Source organism: Geotrypetes seraphini, chromosome 2 (assembly GCF_902459505.1).
Source record: "Geotrypetes seraphini chromosome 2, aGeoSer1.1, whole genome shotgun sequence".
Classification (NCBI taxonomy): domain Eukaryota; kingdom Metazoa; phylum Chordata; class Amphibia; order Gymnophiona; family Dermophiidae; genus Geotrypetes; species Geotrypetes seraphini.
The window spans coordinates 510,686,125-510,701,910 of record NC_047085.1 but is presented as its reverse complement, the minus strand read 5'-3'; the positions used below and the strand labels follow the sequence as shown (position 1 = coordinate 510,701,910).

Genomic DNA, 15,786 nt, shown 5'->3' with positions numbered 1-15,786 from the left:
TCTAGAGGAACTGTGGAGGGCTATTGAAATCATGGACTCTTAACCTCCAAAAGGCGATGACTAAGGCACAAGCGGACTGTGTCTCTGTCGGTTCTCAGGTAGGGGCCCATGAGAGAATCTTAAAAGAACAGGGAGATGAAGAATAGATTATTCAAATAAAAAAGGTAGAAACGGAGATTATCAAAGAAAGTTCTTTTAATAAAAAAAGCTTGAATATATGAAAAATAAACAGAGAAGAAACAACTTAAGATTATTAAATTTACCTAAATCTCCAATAACATCTCCACTTGAAGGAAGTTTTAATGATTCCGCAAGATAATTTACTACCTATTACCGGGGCTCAATATATATCTCCAGGGCAGAAGCAGGATAGTTTAACTCCTGCTGGAATGGGAGAAACGGAGAAGGGAGGAATGAATAGATTTTCTGGAGAATTCCTTAGAAGTAGTCATGGAAAGGATTACTCTTTTGGTAACGTTTGCCTTGGAACATGACAGAGGCTTCGTTTTTAGACTTTACTTCAGACATATGAACGATACGTTCTTTGGTTCAGTAATTCGGATCTTCCCAGATATTGCTCAAGTGACACAGAAGAGGAGAAAAGAATTCCTGCTTTACAAACCCAGGACTCTGGCCCTGGGCGCATCCTTTATACTGAAATTTCCGGCAAAATGCTGTGTTTCACTACAAGGGAAAATTTTTTATTTTTTGAACCACAGCAATTGTTGGAATTAATTTTGGCCAAGGAAGGGGGGCGAGTGGTGATTGGTCCGATAGCTCTTCCCACAGTTTAAAATACAGGCTATTGGAGGTTTTCTATCATTGTCTCCCGGACTGTCCTTATAATTATGTATTTCCTTATATTAATATACCAATATTTGGATCTTTATTTTTAATTTTGTGGACTAAATAATGTATTATTATTTATTTTCCTTACGTTACTGTTGTAAGTGGTGTTCGGTTTATTAATTTCTTTGTACACTTGCAAATCTGTATTCAAGTATTGATGTGCTTGTTTAAAAATTTGAAAAATTGAATAAATAATTTGTTAAAAAAGTGTTTTTTGTGCGCATCGAGCAGTGGATGCGGTTGGTGTGTGCACAAAATGTTCCAGCTGCCTCGAAGGGGACCCAGCTTTGGGTGTCCACGTGCAGGGCTCCCCTTCGTGCCCACCGCTCGTCGTTCAGGGGCAGTGGCTTCCCTGCCATCCTCGCTGGAGTTTCCTCATCTGCTGGCGGTCTGGCAGATTCCCTTACTGCTGTAGCGGCTGGCGGTTTCTCTTTAGTAGCGGGTTCATGTCAGGCCTCGGTGCTGCTTATTCTTTCAGGAGACAGTTTATTGATGGTCCTTCCCTCTGTTTTGGCAGGAATTGTGTCCATGTTGCCCACAGCCTCAGGCGACTGGCAAGAACAGGTCTTAAATGTGTCTTCTGCTCCTGTTATGAATTCTGTATTGCCACCGGGGATTTTTTTACCCTGAATTTGTGTTAGCCATGTGCAAGGCTTATTTACAGGTGGCTAGGGGGGGTCCAGCTTCGGTGCTGGGGGTCTCAGGGTCATTTGGGCTTTTTTTTTAACCTTCCATTGCCACCCCGTTCAGTCTCCTGCTATGGCTGCCTCTGTCCAGCCCCCTCAGCCATCGTCCAAGCGGCCATGGGTGTCTTTGGACGAGGATCCTTTTATGGCCGATCCATTTTCTCCAGATGAGGACCTCCCAGATCCTTAAGGGGGGCCTGATGTTTTGGATGGAGACTTTTTAGAGGTGCTGGTTGGCGAGGATGCATCAGTTGTGTGTATATATCATCAGGAAGAGCTGCAGGAGCTTATTCATCAGGTGTCTTCAGGTTTATACTTTGAAGAGGAAGCGAAGGACCCCCTCGTCTTGTGGACCCCCTGTTGAGAGAAATCCGGTCAGCATCCCACTCTTTCCTTATGCATCAGAATATTCGGGATGTAGTGCATGCTCAGTGGAAAGTTCAAGATGCGCCTTTTCGCTTGGCGCGGTCCACGGCCACACTCTATCCTGTTCCTGAAGAGGATGCAGATACTTTTAAGTCTCCTATGGTCAATGTAGTGGTCTCGGCTATTGCGTTGAGGCATACAGTGCTGGTTGAAGGTGGTTCAGACCTGAGAGACCCTCAGGACCATAAAATGAAGGCTTTCCTTAAACAAAGTTTTGATGTGGCTTCCCATCCTGTCCAGGTGGCGATTTGTGGCGTTCTTGTGGCCTGGGCTTGTGTCCAGTGGTCTGAGCGAGTTCTTGACCTAATCTACTGGCAGAGGAGTGTAAACCCCTCCGTTTCTGTGCCGATCAAGAGGGACTAAAAAAAATTAGCAGGTAAGGATCTAATTTTGGACTTCTTGGAGCATCTGGTCCAGGGAACCGACTAGTTTAGATCTATTCCTCAGTGGAATGCAGGGCATAGAATAATCAAATCTAATGTAATCTTTGGTTTATATACTGGGTCATCTCCCAGTGGAGCTTGACTCGATTCACATATAATTTAGACTAGAGTACATAGCAGTAAACATAGAAGGAAGAACTGATTAAAAACTAAAGAGCATAAGAAAAATAACTATAATATTATCATTTTACTGAGACTATAGTTAAAACATTTAAAAATTGTGAGAACAACAAAATTTTCGGGAATTTACGAAATAATTGCAGCTGGCCTAAAAGCCTAATGGAGTCTCTCCAAACTTGAAAACAAAGGATTGACTGAGCTTCCCAGCAGATTTAATTTGCTTAAAGGAAGGGAAGGGAAGGTGGGTCCGCTGGGAAACTGATCATAAAATGATCAAATCTGATCTGATATCTAGAGTGGTCACTTCCCCCCCCTTTACAAAACTGTAGTGCAGTTTTTATTGCTGGTCATGGCAGTAACTGCTCCGACTCTCATAACTAACGCTAAAAACTACACTATGGTTTTGTAAAAGGGGGGGTTAAAAGGGTGACTATGGTAAAATGAGGAAATGGTGAAAAGGAAGCTAAAGTTAGGACTTAAAATCAGGCCCGGACATTAAAAAATACCATCTTGGAAACTTCATCGCTCTTGTTTTTATGTCTTGTCAGTTTCCCCTTCCTTGTATTTTAATTACTTTGTTAACTGCTTAGGTTTTTGCTATATTTGCTGTACAAATTAATAATAATAATAATTTATTGTTTATATACCGCCAAAGACAAGTTAGTTCGAGGCGGTTTACAATAAAGAAGAGCTGGACATACAGCGAAAAAAAACAATGAAGTCTTTTGAGTACAATTCAGTGCAGTGCAAAATAGAAGAGCTGGAACATACAGCGTAAAAGCAGAAAGAAGAAGGCTTTGAGTGCATGACTGTTTGTATAGAGTAAGGTAACATTGGACTTTGATATCTCTCCTGGATAGTAGTCCATCACCAAGATCTCCCTTACATTCTCAGGAGGGTTCCTCATTTTATAGGCAGGAGATGGCCTATTTGAGTTTACATTTTTAAAAAATTTGTAGAGCAGGTTTTTAACTGGCATCTTAAAAAGTCGTACCAAAGGGCCATTTTAAGCTCTAATGTTATGTCACACTGTATCTGCTGTACACTGCCTTGGGTGAATCTCTTCATAAAGCCAGCCAGATCGGGCCGGCGTGGGAGCCCTGCTCCGCCCCCCCGATCCAGCCGGAGGACATCTTACTTTTAAAAACGACCCAGCGCACCACTACATAGAAGCCAGCCAAATCGGGCCGGCGTGGGAGCCCTGCTCCGCCTCCCCGATCCAGCCGGAGGACATCTTACTTTTAAAAACGACCCAGCGCACCACTATATAGAAGCCAGCCAGATCGGGCCGGCGTGGGAGCCCTGCTCCGCCCCCCCGATCCAGCCGGAGGACATCTTACTTTTAAAAACGACCCAGCGCACCACTACATAGAAGCCAGCCAGATCGGGCCGGCGTGGGAGCCCTGCTCCGCCCCCCCGATCCAGCCGGAGGACATCTTACTTTTAAAAACGACCCAGCGCACCACTACATAGAAGCCAGCCAGATCGGGCCGGCGTGGGAGCCCTGCTCCGCCCCCCCGATCCAGCCGGAGGACATCTTACTTTTAAAAACGACCCAGCGCCAACGGCGCGCCGCCGTTTGGCGTGCCGACCACCTGAGAGGAGCACTTGCGGACCTTGGAACCGGGAACACCTACGCCCAAATACCACTCCACAGGACCTCACGCCGACCTCCAACATAAGGTAAGGAGCGTGAGCTCCCCGCTCCTCCCCCTCCTCCCAGCACGAAAAAACCAGCCACTCCCGATCCAGCCGGGACTCAAAGGGAGAACATTCCTTCTATCTAACACTCCGAACCAGACATCAAAAATGAAGCTCTCCCTGCATACACACACTCTAGCCACCCTTTTGATAATCCTCCTCATTTCTAGTTGGAAAGCAGCAGCAAACAACTTACCAACCACAACCACATCCTCCAGTACAACCAACTTCCAACTTCCCAACAGAAGAACACTCACATCAAGAAACTCGAACCACCACGCCAGCACTCAACACTCCATCACTGTTACCTGGAGAAGAAGATCAACACTTCCGAAAACAAAATCTCATCCATCTCCCACAACACTCATATACCCGGAAACAACTCACATTCCCCAGACTGACACGACCTCCCTTACATGTGCCTATGTTAACATCAGAGCACTAGGACCCAAAACAGAAAACATAAAAAATTGGATAAAAACAGAAAAACTTGACTGCCTATTCTTCACTGAAACCTGGTTAACCTCAGACACAGACCCTAGAATAAAAGAAGTATGCCCGCCGGGATACAAAATAACAGTAACCTGCAGAGAAAAAAAAAGAGGAGGAGGACTAGCAATAATATTCAAGAACTCCCTAACTCTAAACATACTTGAAAAAACATCCACTCCGCAAATGGATTTCCTAGCGTGTCATCTCACAAACCCAACACTAAAAAACTCACTAAACTGCTTGCTCTGCTACATAACACCAGGAAACTGGACCACAGTAAGACCTGAATTTGAAAACTTCATCTACCAAAACTCATTAACAGCAGAATATAACCTCATCCTAGGAGACCTAAACCTGCACCTAGAAGACACAACCTCCACACCAGCAAATAACTGTCTATCCTTCCTCAATGCCTTATCCTTCCAGATCCTAAACCCACAAACCACCCATGAAAAAGGTCATCAACTGGACATTGCTGCATTCATGACTCACCAACCATCCAATCCAGCAATCCAAACTCCTAACGGAACATGGTCCCCATCCCTATGGTCAGACCACTACACATACAACTTCAACATCAACTGGACCAAGACCAAACACACACCTCAATCTAAAAAAACCACATATACCACACGCAAACATATCGACCCAACCATTTTTTGGTCAAATGTAGACGAAACTATCCAAGACTGCGACCCAAAAAACTTCATCTCCCACTAGAAAAATGTGTCCACCAACATCCTTGATGATCTGGCCCCCCTACAAACCAAAACCAGAACCAGCAGGAAATCAGACCAATGGTTTGATAATGAATTGCTCCAACTCAAAAGACAGTGTAGAAGATTAGAAAGAAAATGGAGAAAAAAGAACCAAGATCAAACAAAAATCGACTGGAAAAAAATCAACAAACAATACAAAAATCTACTAAGGGATAAGAGGAAAAGCTACTATACTAATCTCATAGGCACGGAAACCCAAGATTCCAAAAAAATATTCCAAATCCTGAAAGAATTAACAGACACCAAACCATACACAACCACCACGAACACCCCTCCACCATCACCCACCCTCTTAGCAGAACACTTCAAGAACAAAATTACAAACACCAGAGCCACTCTCATCATTAACCCATCCCATCAAAACACAATCACAATCCACCCTTCAGGAAAAGAGGCAACTGCAGCAGACAGAATTTGGACTCAATTCCCCAACATACAATGGTCAGAATTCAACAAATTCTACAAAAAATACAGTCATGCCTCCTGTGACCTCAACCATTGCCCCTCATATCTCCTTACCACCTCTAGTGTAAAATTCCGCACCATAATTCTACAATGGATTCAATTCACGCTCACAGAAGGCACATTCCCTGCTGACCTCAGCGAAATCATCATCACCCCAATCCAAAAAGACCCAAAAGCACCACAAAACCACCCATCTAACTTTAGACCTATAGCCTCAATTCCGCTATATGTCAAAATTATAGAAGGCCTAGTAGCCAAACTCCTCACCAATTACATAGATGACCACAACCTACTCCACCCCATGCAATCAGGATTCAGAACAAACTTCAGTACAGAGACACTACTAGGCTCCCTTATGGATACCGTCAGACAACACCTTAGTACAGGGAAAAAAATGCTTCTCATACAACTGGACCTAACTGCGGCATTCGACTTAGTGGATCACAACATCCTTCTACAGATCTTAGACGCAATAGGCATCTCAGATAAAGTATACTCTTGGTTTGAAGGATTCCTAAAACTCAGAACCTACAGTGTAAAATCAAACAAAGAAAAGTCAGAATCCTGGTCAAACCCCTGCGGCGTACCACAAGGATCTCCACTATCCCCTACCCTCTTCAATCTCTACACTGCTTCTCTAGGAACGCATCTGGACAATCTAGGCATAACCACCTATAGTTATGCCGATGACATCACCATCCTCATCCCATACGATCATTCTAAACCTACGATGACAGACAAACTTCACCAAACACTTGAAACAGTCACAACCTGGATGAAAAATCACAAACTTAAACTCAACCAAGACAAAACCAAATTCATCCTTCTCGAAAATGACAAGGTCCAAACCACAACCAACCTAGATATAAACACAATCAAATATCCCATCCAAACCACCATAAAACTACTTGGCATGACCATAGACAGATGCTGCACTATGCAACCGCAAATAAATAAAACAATTCAGAAATCATTCGCAATCATGAGAAATCTGAGACAAGTCCGAAAATTCTTTGAAAGAACACAATTCCAACTTATAGTACAATCCCTAATACTAGGTATATTGGACTACTGCAACATCCTCTTCCTTCCTTGCCCTGTAACGACGATTAGACAACTCCAAACAATCCAAAATACAGCTTTGAGACTCATCTATTCATTGAGAAAACATGACCACATCACTGAAGCCTTCATCAACTCACATTGGCTTCCAATCCAAGAAAGAATCCAATTCAAATTCTACTGCATATTATTTAAAACCCTACACGGAGACAGCCCATCATACTTGAACAATCGTCTCATCCAAGCACCCACTACCAGACACAGAAAAACGCACTCCCCATTCATACCCCCCCCAATCAAGGAAGTAAAAAGAACAAAACTACACGACGGCCTCCTAGCCACTCGAGCCGCAAGGCTAGACAACCAGATCTCCAACCTTATGATGACCACCCCAGACTATAGGACGTTCAGAAAAGAAATAAAAACCATACTTTTCAAGAAATTCCTGAAGCAGCAATAACATCACGACCTCTCAGTAACTCTAAAACTGACATTTGATCTACCCTTTATCGCACTAATAATAACAAAAGAACCTCCACTATGACCACCTATTAATTCTTTTACAAACCACCTCACCCTCAACAACCCGTTAAATGTTTATAAGATCTACAACTTACCTCTCTAGCTAATCATTGTAACTCTGCTTTTTTTAAAGTAATCTTTTGTAATCCGCCTTGAACCGCAAGGTAATGGCGGAATAGAAATCCCTAATGTAATGTAATGTAATGTAATAAAGGTGGTTAATACATCCAAATAAATAAATAAAAATTCATCATAGCTGATACTTTGAAATCTTGCTGCATATTTTTCTTTGAATAAAGGGGAGGTATAACTGAGTTTTCATGTTTATTCCTGGAAACAGGCTCTGTAAGGATAAGTCCTGATCTGTTCTCGTGGATTAAACAAGATGGAGAGCCAAATATCCAGAATCCCCAGGAGTCAAGAGTGAGAGAAGTTAGACATTCAGACATGGGTGAGTAACAAATACTGTACAGAATGATATGGGGTTTACAAGTTGGTTCATGGTCTTGTTTTGAGTTGACTTGATTACTGAAGCTTCTCTTTTGTGAGCTAACCAAATATATTATCAACCACTTCCAAAACATTCAAAATACAGCTATTAATACTTTTGTAGAAGCTGGGAGATCTTGCCATGGTTTTCCACTCCTGAAGCCTGTTGGTTACCATATTTTATCAAGCCAAATTTAAGATGTTGGTTCTGACACAGCCTTTTACTGAGGTTTATCTTGAATAACTTATTGATCCTTTACCATCCCACCTTAAGATCTTAGAACCAGAACCATCTTATCCTGTCTCTATCTTGAGCAAAATCAGATCCTACTTGAGCAGGGGTGTCCAAGCTTTTGGCTTTCCTGGGCTGCATTGGAAGAAAAAAAAAAATTGGGGCCGCACAAACACTTAACACTAGCTGATGAGCAAAAAAAAAAAAAAGGTTGAGCAGGTCCCAAATTTGCAATCACTAATATAGAAGATGTACCGTATTTTTCACTGTATAAGATGCACCTGACCATAAGAAAAGTTTAAGAATCCAGTTCTTGTCTGGGGCCAAAGCCACAGGCAATAAGAGAGTGGCTGAAATAGCCAATTCTCTATTTGATTGCTCCAGTAAAGTGGAAACGTCCAAGGGTTCTTCCTGTGGTTTTCCCTCATCTTCTTTCTTTTGAGGATCTTGATTTCTTGTAGGCAAATAATATACCCTTGTAAGAGGTGGTAAAGAATTCTCAGGTATTTTAAGGATTTCCAGAAAGTAACGAATTATCATATCTCGTGGAGAGATTGATAAAACTTTTGGAAAGTTAATTAAACGCAAGTTATTAACCCGAATATTGTTCTCTAAAACTTCCAATTTTTTCTTCTTAATTATATTATCTTTAACAAGTAGATCCTGATTACTCTTAATTTTCTTTTTAAATTCTTCTTTTCTTCTTGAATATCTAACTTCAACGATACTCTCTCTTGCTTTATATTTGTAATTTCTTCTTTCTGGATTTGTATTTCTTTATCCAAATTTTTTACTTGAAGATTAAGGGAATTTCCAAGATTGGACACTAAGTCCCAAAGAGAGTCTAGGGTGACTTCAGAGGGTTTAACAGGGGAAACAAAAGTTACTTGTGTCATTAATGAATGTTCATACCTCTCTGATGTCTTGGTTTCCTTTAGCCGAAGTTGTCCCTGTCACTGGTTCTTCCAAGAGGAGAAAATCACTCTTAGCTGTCTCCAATAGCGAGCCCTCCGACGCACTGGCCTCTCAAGAGGGGAACACTTCCTCCTCTGGCGTGCTCTCCTCTCGCAGTGAGCTGGCTCCCAGCAGCGTCCTTGCGTCAGGACTCAGTGTAACATCTAGCCCAAGGGAGTTCGCTGCGGCACTACTCTCTGCCGGTGCTCCCAGCAGGCGATTCCCTGATGAAACCTGCTCACTTAGGAGACGCTTAAAAATGTCATCTACAGTAGGCAGTAGGGCTTCTGAGCGTCGGGAGGCTCCACCAACGCTTCTACCCCTTCTCTTAGGCATTCCAAAAGGTAAGAGATACAATCCTAGGCGTCCTCTCAGCAGCAGCAAGCGGCAGCCATCTTGGATCCATAGAATAGTTAAGCTCTAGAACACGATGCCAGAGGATGTGGTAAGAGTGGATAGTGTAGCTGGTTTTAAGAAAGGTTTGGACAAGTTCCTGGAGGAAAAGTCCATAGTCTTATTGAGAAAGACATGGGGGAAGCTACCTCTTGCCCTGTATCAGTAGCATAAAATATTGGTACTCCTTGGGTTTTAGCCAGGTACTAGGGACCTGGTTTGGCCACCGTGAGAACGGACTACTGGGCTTGGTGGACCATTGGTCTGACCCAGTAAGGCTATTCTTATGTTCTTATGCTGTACATCTTTCCATTCCTCTCGGTCAAGGGTCTCTTTTACATCCCAATCTGATCCTGTCAGAGTCACCTTCTAGCAGCAGTAGTAGATGTGGTTTTTCAACTTTCCCTCCATCCCCTTACATTAAACTAGGGCGTCCCATATGTGAGAATATGTTGCCTGCTTGTCCTAGGATAAAGCACAGCATCCCACCCACCTCCCCTGGTTGGCTTCTTAGCTTGCTTACGGAACTGAGGTACCACAAGCCTCATCGGGCGGGAAGGCAGTTACGCATGCAGTCGCGAAGTTTCTTAAAACTTAGTGACAGTTCACTTTTCATACTCTCCGTACTGGGCTCCGTGGATGATGTCACCCATATGTGAGAATATCTGCCTGCTGTCCTCAGATAACACCTGTTACGGTAAGAACTAAGGTTCTGGGCGGACTGGGCGGACCTGCACGTTCTGGTCGTGTATATGGCCTTTCAGTTGAGGATGGGCTGGGGAAGGCTTCAAGAGCTGGGATGGTTTCATAATAAATCTTTATTTTTATACCACAGGACCTAAAAGCTGTAATACATCAATAACAGAGAAATTCATATAGTTGATAAAAGTCAGACAAATTTATCGAAGAGATACATTTTAACATTTTCCCTGAAATCTTAGGCTAGAGTGACCTTCGACAGAGACTCCAGTAGTTGGAAGTTAACCTAAGCACAGAAATAGGAAGACCTCTAGGTCTTTGGCCCAGAAATGTCTAAGGAAATAGACAATTTCATTTATATCATGAACAGTGTTCTCCCCAGAAATTTTTGTAGCCGGGTGGGGTGGGACGGGGAAATTTGTTGATGGGAAAAATGAAATGTACACTCTTTTTATTAGTTAATTATTCTTAATCATTTTCCAATGCTCAATATGACTTCCTTTTAAGGTTTGACACTTGTGCCACATCCCGCCCCGGCTCTCCCCTTGCCACTTGCGATCCTGCTTCTAAAATATTTGCCCGCCCGCTCATCCCTTGCCATCTCTGCAGATGATTAGATATGTGACTGTCATGCGAGATGACAGCTCACCTAAATTAGCCAGCGATATAAATAGATTATAATTCTGTGCAGTAGACTGGTTGGATGCCCTCAAAATGAGGAGTCATAGGTTCCTGGCTGCTTGGGGAGGATAATATCCCAGCCAAATTGGGTAGAATGGCATAACTGGGGGGGGGAAAGGGGGTTGGATTTGACCACTGTCCATTGGAGCATTCTGCTTCTGAATCTGTTGGGACTGAGGAAATATATGGACCTGCCAAAGCAGCTTGGGAGGTACTGACGGAGACCCGGAAAAGAGGATTGCTTAGGTGGTGGGCAAAGTGACTTGTCATAAGGATCAGGGTGGGTTTTGAACTCCCCACCTCACTCTGCCTCGATTGCTCTTCCTCTGTTTGACAGGAGCTGTCTGCTTTTGGGGAGAATTCTTGCCAGGGGCTGCCCTGCGACAGGCATTTGGTCTTGCTTGAGAAGATAGAGTAACATCCGCCTGCTCAGTGTTAACTTACAGGACTTACACTGTACCAGCCATACAGATCCCCGAAATCCCCTCCTCCTTCAGCACGGCATCTCCAAACTCATCTGCCACTCTGCACCACGATCTGCCTCTGTGACTGAAACGGGCTGGAAGGTAGGAATGCATGCCGGACGAGGCAATAAGCAGACTAGATGCCAAAGGGTGTTCCAATGAATTAACTTGCGCTTGGCAGCATAATGGTGAAGCTCATTTAAGGCAGGAGCACTCTGGAATGGGCTGGCTGAAACAGTCCCGATTAAGGCAGAACGGCAAGAAATCTAAAATGCGGGAGCAGAAAAGCGGTGTTCAGGTTTACAAATACAGGACTTAACCTATGCAGTGCTGAACAGTCTTGAGCTGCTGGGGCTACTGCGGATTCCCTTGTTCAGCGCTTTTACTCTCTCACCTCCTCCCCCTGTTTCAAGTCGCAGTCAGCAAGTTTCCTATAAATGGTCTGAGGTGTGAGATCATTTTCCCGATCATTCAGAGCCGAGACCACGATTTTAATAAGTAAATAAAGGAAGACCTTGCAAAATAATTGTTTTATATAGCTTTGCAGGGGTAAAGGATGCAGATTTTTGAGCCTCTTAATTCATTTCAATTCTCACAAATAAAAAACCACGAAGAGAGGGGGGTGGGTAGCTCCTAGTCCCATGAATGTTTAATATGCAACAATACTTCTGTTTCTGAGATTAATTTCTGCCGGGTGAGGCTGATTGATAGCTGGTCTGTGCTCTCCTAAGAGCTTTTCCTTCCTTGGCAAGCCCACAGCCGAGCTGCGATTCCATTTAAGCAGAGAATGTAAAAAACCAAAAGAAGGCTTAACCACGGCTTCAGCTACCGCTAACGGCCCTGTGCAATAGCTTGTTGGAAAGAATACAAATGAGCCGGGCTAGCAGTGGCAACCAGACATGAAATGATTTTAATAGGAATTACGGTCAAAGGCACGTGATGCGCTCTGCTCCTGCCTTTAAAGGAGCTGCCTGTGTCTGTAGATTTGCAGCTGTCATCTCGTAATGTCATGCGAGATGACAACCAGGCGCTCACCTAAATTAGCCGGGCGGAGCATCCGGCTAAAAGACGCTAGGGAGAACACTGCATGAATGTATGATGCCTGTCCAGTGCGAGAGCCACAGGCAGGTCAGGTTTTCAGGATATCCACAATGAATATGTATGAGATGGATTTGCATTCACTGCCTCCCTGAGATGGAAATCTATCTCATGCATATTTATTGTGACTATCCTGAAAACCTGACCTGCCTGTGGCTCTTGAGGACCGGAATTGCCTACCCCTGGTCTAGATGGACCAGTCAAGTCTTTTTCTGCTGTTATTTACTCTGTTACCATGAGTAGACAAAGTCCCAGTTCCTCCGCAGAGTTCGCCTCCAGGAGTTCACCCCAAGAAGCAAGACCCAATTCAATTTTTAAATCACTCTTTCACGACTAGAGATGACATGCACTGGGGGAAAGTTGGTTCAGCAGCATTCAAGACTGAAAAAGAGGAGCAGAGCAGCATTCACTAGTAAATGGTCTATCATACAAGCAGCAGTAGCAGTGCTGATGCATCCCAGCACGATCCAGGCAGTGATAAGATGGGCCCAGGGCTCGTGTCAAGACAGATCCTGAAATTATGCTGACATACAGTGGCGACATTCAATTCCGCTACCCGCATAACTAACTAGGCAGCTAAGACCACTTAAATACCTCTTCTGTGTCCAGTTAGCTATGTGGGTACTGCTCTGAATATTCCAGCCGTAACCACACAATTCCAGCCGTCACCAAAGAACCAGATTTTTAATGCTGGTGCCTGGATGTGGCCCAGTATTGACTATCTGGGACTAATCTAGTTAGCAGTTATCGGCTTTATAGAAAATACTCAGTTCCCCTCGGCTGAATATTGACCATATCAATTCAACAGGTAATACAAGTAGGAATAAAACAAATTAAAATAAACTTTTATATTGTATCTAAGAGTGCACAAAATAATCTAAATGGGACAGAAACATTCTACATCTTTCTATTATAATAAAACTTTTTATCATCAAACAGGTTTAAAATGTCTTCAGAGAATCCTTGAGAGTGAGAGGCCATTTACAAGTCCAGAATGTGGGAAAAGTTTTAATCACCAATCAAATGTAAGAAAGCATAAGAGGAATCATACCAGAAAGAAACTGTTTACCTGTTCAGAATGTGGTAAAAGCTTTAGTCATCCCTCAGCTTTAAAAATGCACCAGAGGATTCATACTGGAGAGAAACCATATACATGTACAGAATGTGCTAAAAGCTTTAATCTGCAATCAAATTTAAATCATCACAAAAGAATTCATACTGGAGAGAAACCATATACATGTACAGAATGTGGGAAAAGCTTTACTCAGCAATCACATTTAAGTCTTCACAAGAGGATTCATACTGGAGAGAAACCATATGCCTGTTCAGAATGTGGGAAAAGCTTTCATCGCAAGTCAACTTTAAAAATACATGAGAGGATTCATACTGGAGAAAAACCATATCCATGTACAGAATGTGGTAAAAGCTTTACTCAGCAGTCATATTTAAAAATACATGAGAGAATTCATACTGGAGAGAAATTATATGCCTGTTCAGAATGTGGGAAAAACTTTTATCGCCAGTCAACTTTAAAAATGCACAAGAGGATTCATACTGCAGAGAAACCATATACCTGTCTAGAATGTGGGAAAAGCTTTACTCAGCAGTCATATTTAAAAATACATGAGAGGATTCATACTGGAGAGAAACCATATATGTGTCTAGAATGTGGCAAAAGTTTTAAGCAACAGTCAAAATTTAGAAAACATGAAAGGAATCATACCGGAAGGAAAGTGCTTACCTGTCCAGAATGTGGTAGGAGATATAATGATCCCTCAGCTTTAAAAATGCACAAGAGGATTCATACTGGAGAGAAACCATATACATGCTCTGAATGTGGTAAAAGCTTTGCTCTGCAATCAAATTTAAATCTTCACAAGAGGATTCATACTGTAGAGAAACCATATACCTGCCCAGAATGTAGTAAAAGTTTTACTCTGCAATCGCAATTAAATCGTCACAAGAGGATTCATACCGAAGATAATCAGTATCCCTGTACAGAATGTGGTAAGAGATGTCGTGATCCCTCAACTTTAAAAGATCACAAGAGGATTCATACTGGAGAGAAACCATATACATGTTTAGAATGTGGGAAAAGATTTAGTCTCCAAGTGAATTTAAAAAAACACGAAAAGATTCATACTGGGAACAAACCATATACATGTTCAGAATGTAGGAAAAGCTTTAGTCGGCAATCAACTTTAAAAATGCACAAGAGGATTCATACTGGGGAGAAACCATATTCATGTCCAGAATGTGGCAAAAGATATACTGATCCCTCAGCTTTAAGAAGCCACAAGATGATGCATAGTGAAGAGAAACCATATACCTGTTCAGAGTGTGGGAAAAGCTTTAGTCGGCATTCAACTTTAAAAATACATGAGAGGATTCATACTGGGGAGAAACAATATACCTGTTCAGAATGTGGGAAAAGCTTTAATCAGCAATCAAATTTAAATCTTCACGAGAGGATTCATACTGGAGAGAACCCATATAAATGCTAGTCAGCTTTAAAAAAAAAAATTAAAAATAGATTAACTGGAGAGAAACTATATACATGTTCAGAATGTGAAAAAGTTTTAATCGATATTCATCTTTAAAAATCCATGAGAGGATTCATACTGCAGAGAAACCATATATATATATTCAAAATGTGGGAAAAGCTTTAATAATCAGTCATCTTTACAAATCCACAGGATTCATACCAGAGAGAAACCATATACATGTTCAGAATGTGGGAAAAGTTTTAGTTAGCTGTCAGCGTTAAAAATACACGAGAGGATTCATACTAGAGAGAAACCATTTTCCTATTCAGAATGTGGGATAAGCTTTAATCAGGAATCACATTTTGTTCCAATTCTTTATTCATTTTTAAAAGCTTACAATAAGTGTAACAGCATATATAACATTTTAAACTCAGATACAACACTTAATATTCTGTTAAAATTCATATCAGAATTTATCCCCCCTAATCAATAACATTCTTTAAATTCAAGAAAACCTACCATAAACTCCATTCCTATATACCTTACTTTAATAATCAAACCAAAAACCCCTTTCCCCCCTCCCCCACCTTGGACATGCATATTTAAGGGGAAAAATAATATTCAATCATTACAATATTTTATTAATGGCTCCCAAATCTCCTAAAACTTTCTAAAATTCCCTTGCTGTGTGGCTATTGTCCTTTCCATTTTATAAATGTGACATAAAGAGTTCCACCAGAAACTG

General features: G+C 42.1%; 1 protein-coding gene across 1 annotated transcript in view; it reads left to right on the top strand.

Annotated features, from left to right (window-relative positions):
• Window positions 1-15,786, top strand: part of LOC117354983 (zinc finger protein 850-like) — a 32,036-nt gene that overhangs the window by 1,751 nt on the left and 14,499 nt on the right. The window contains exons 3-4 of the mRNA XM_033932941.1: window positions 7,886-7,996; window positions 13,495-14,562. Of these exons, the coding sequence (XP_033788832.1) occupies window positions 7,886-7,996; window positions 13,495-14,562 (1,179 nt within the window). The remainder of the gene's footprint in view (window positions 1-7,885; window positions 7,997-13,494; window positions 14,563-15,786) is intronic.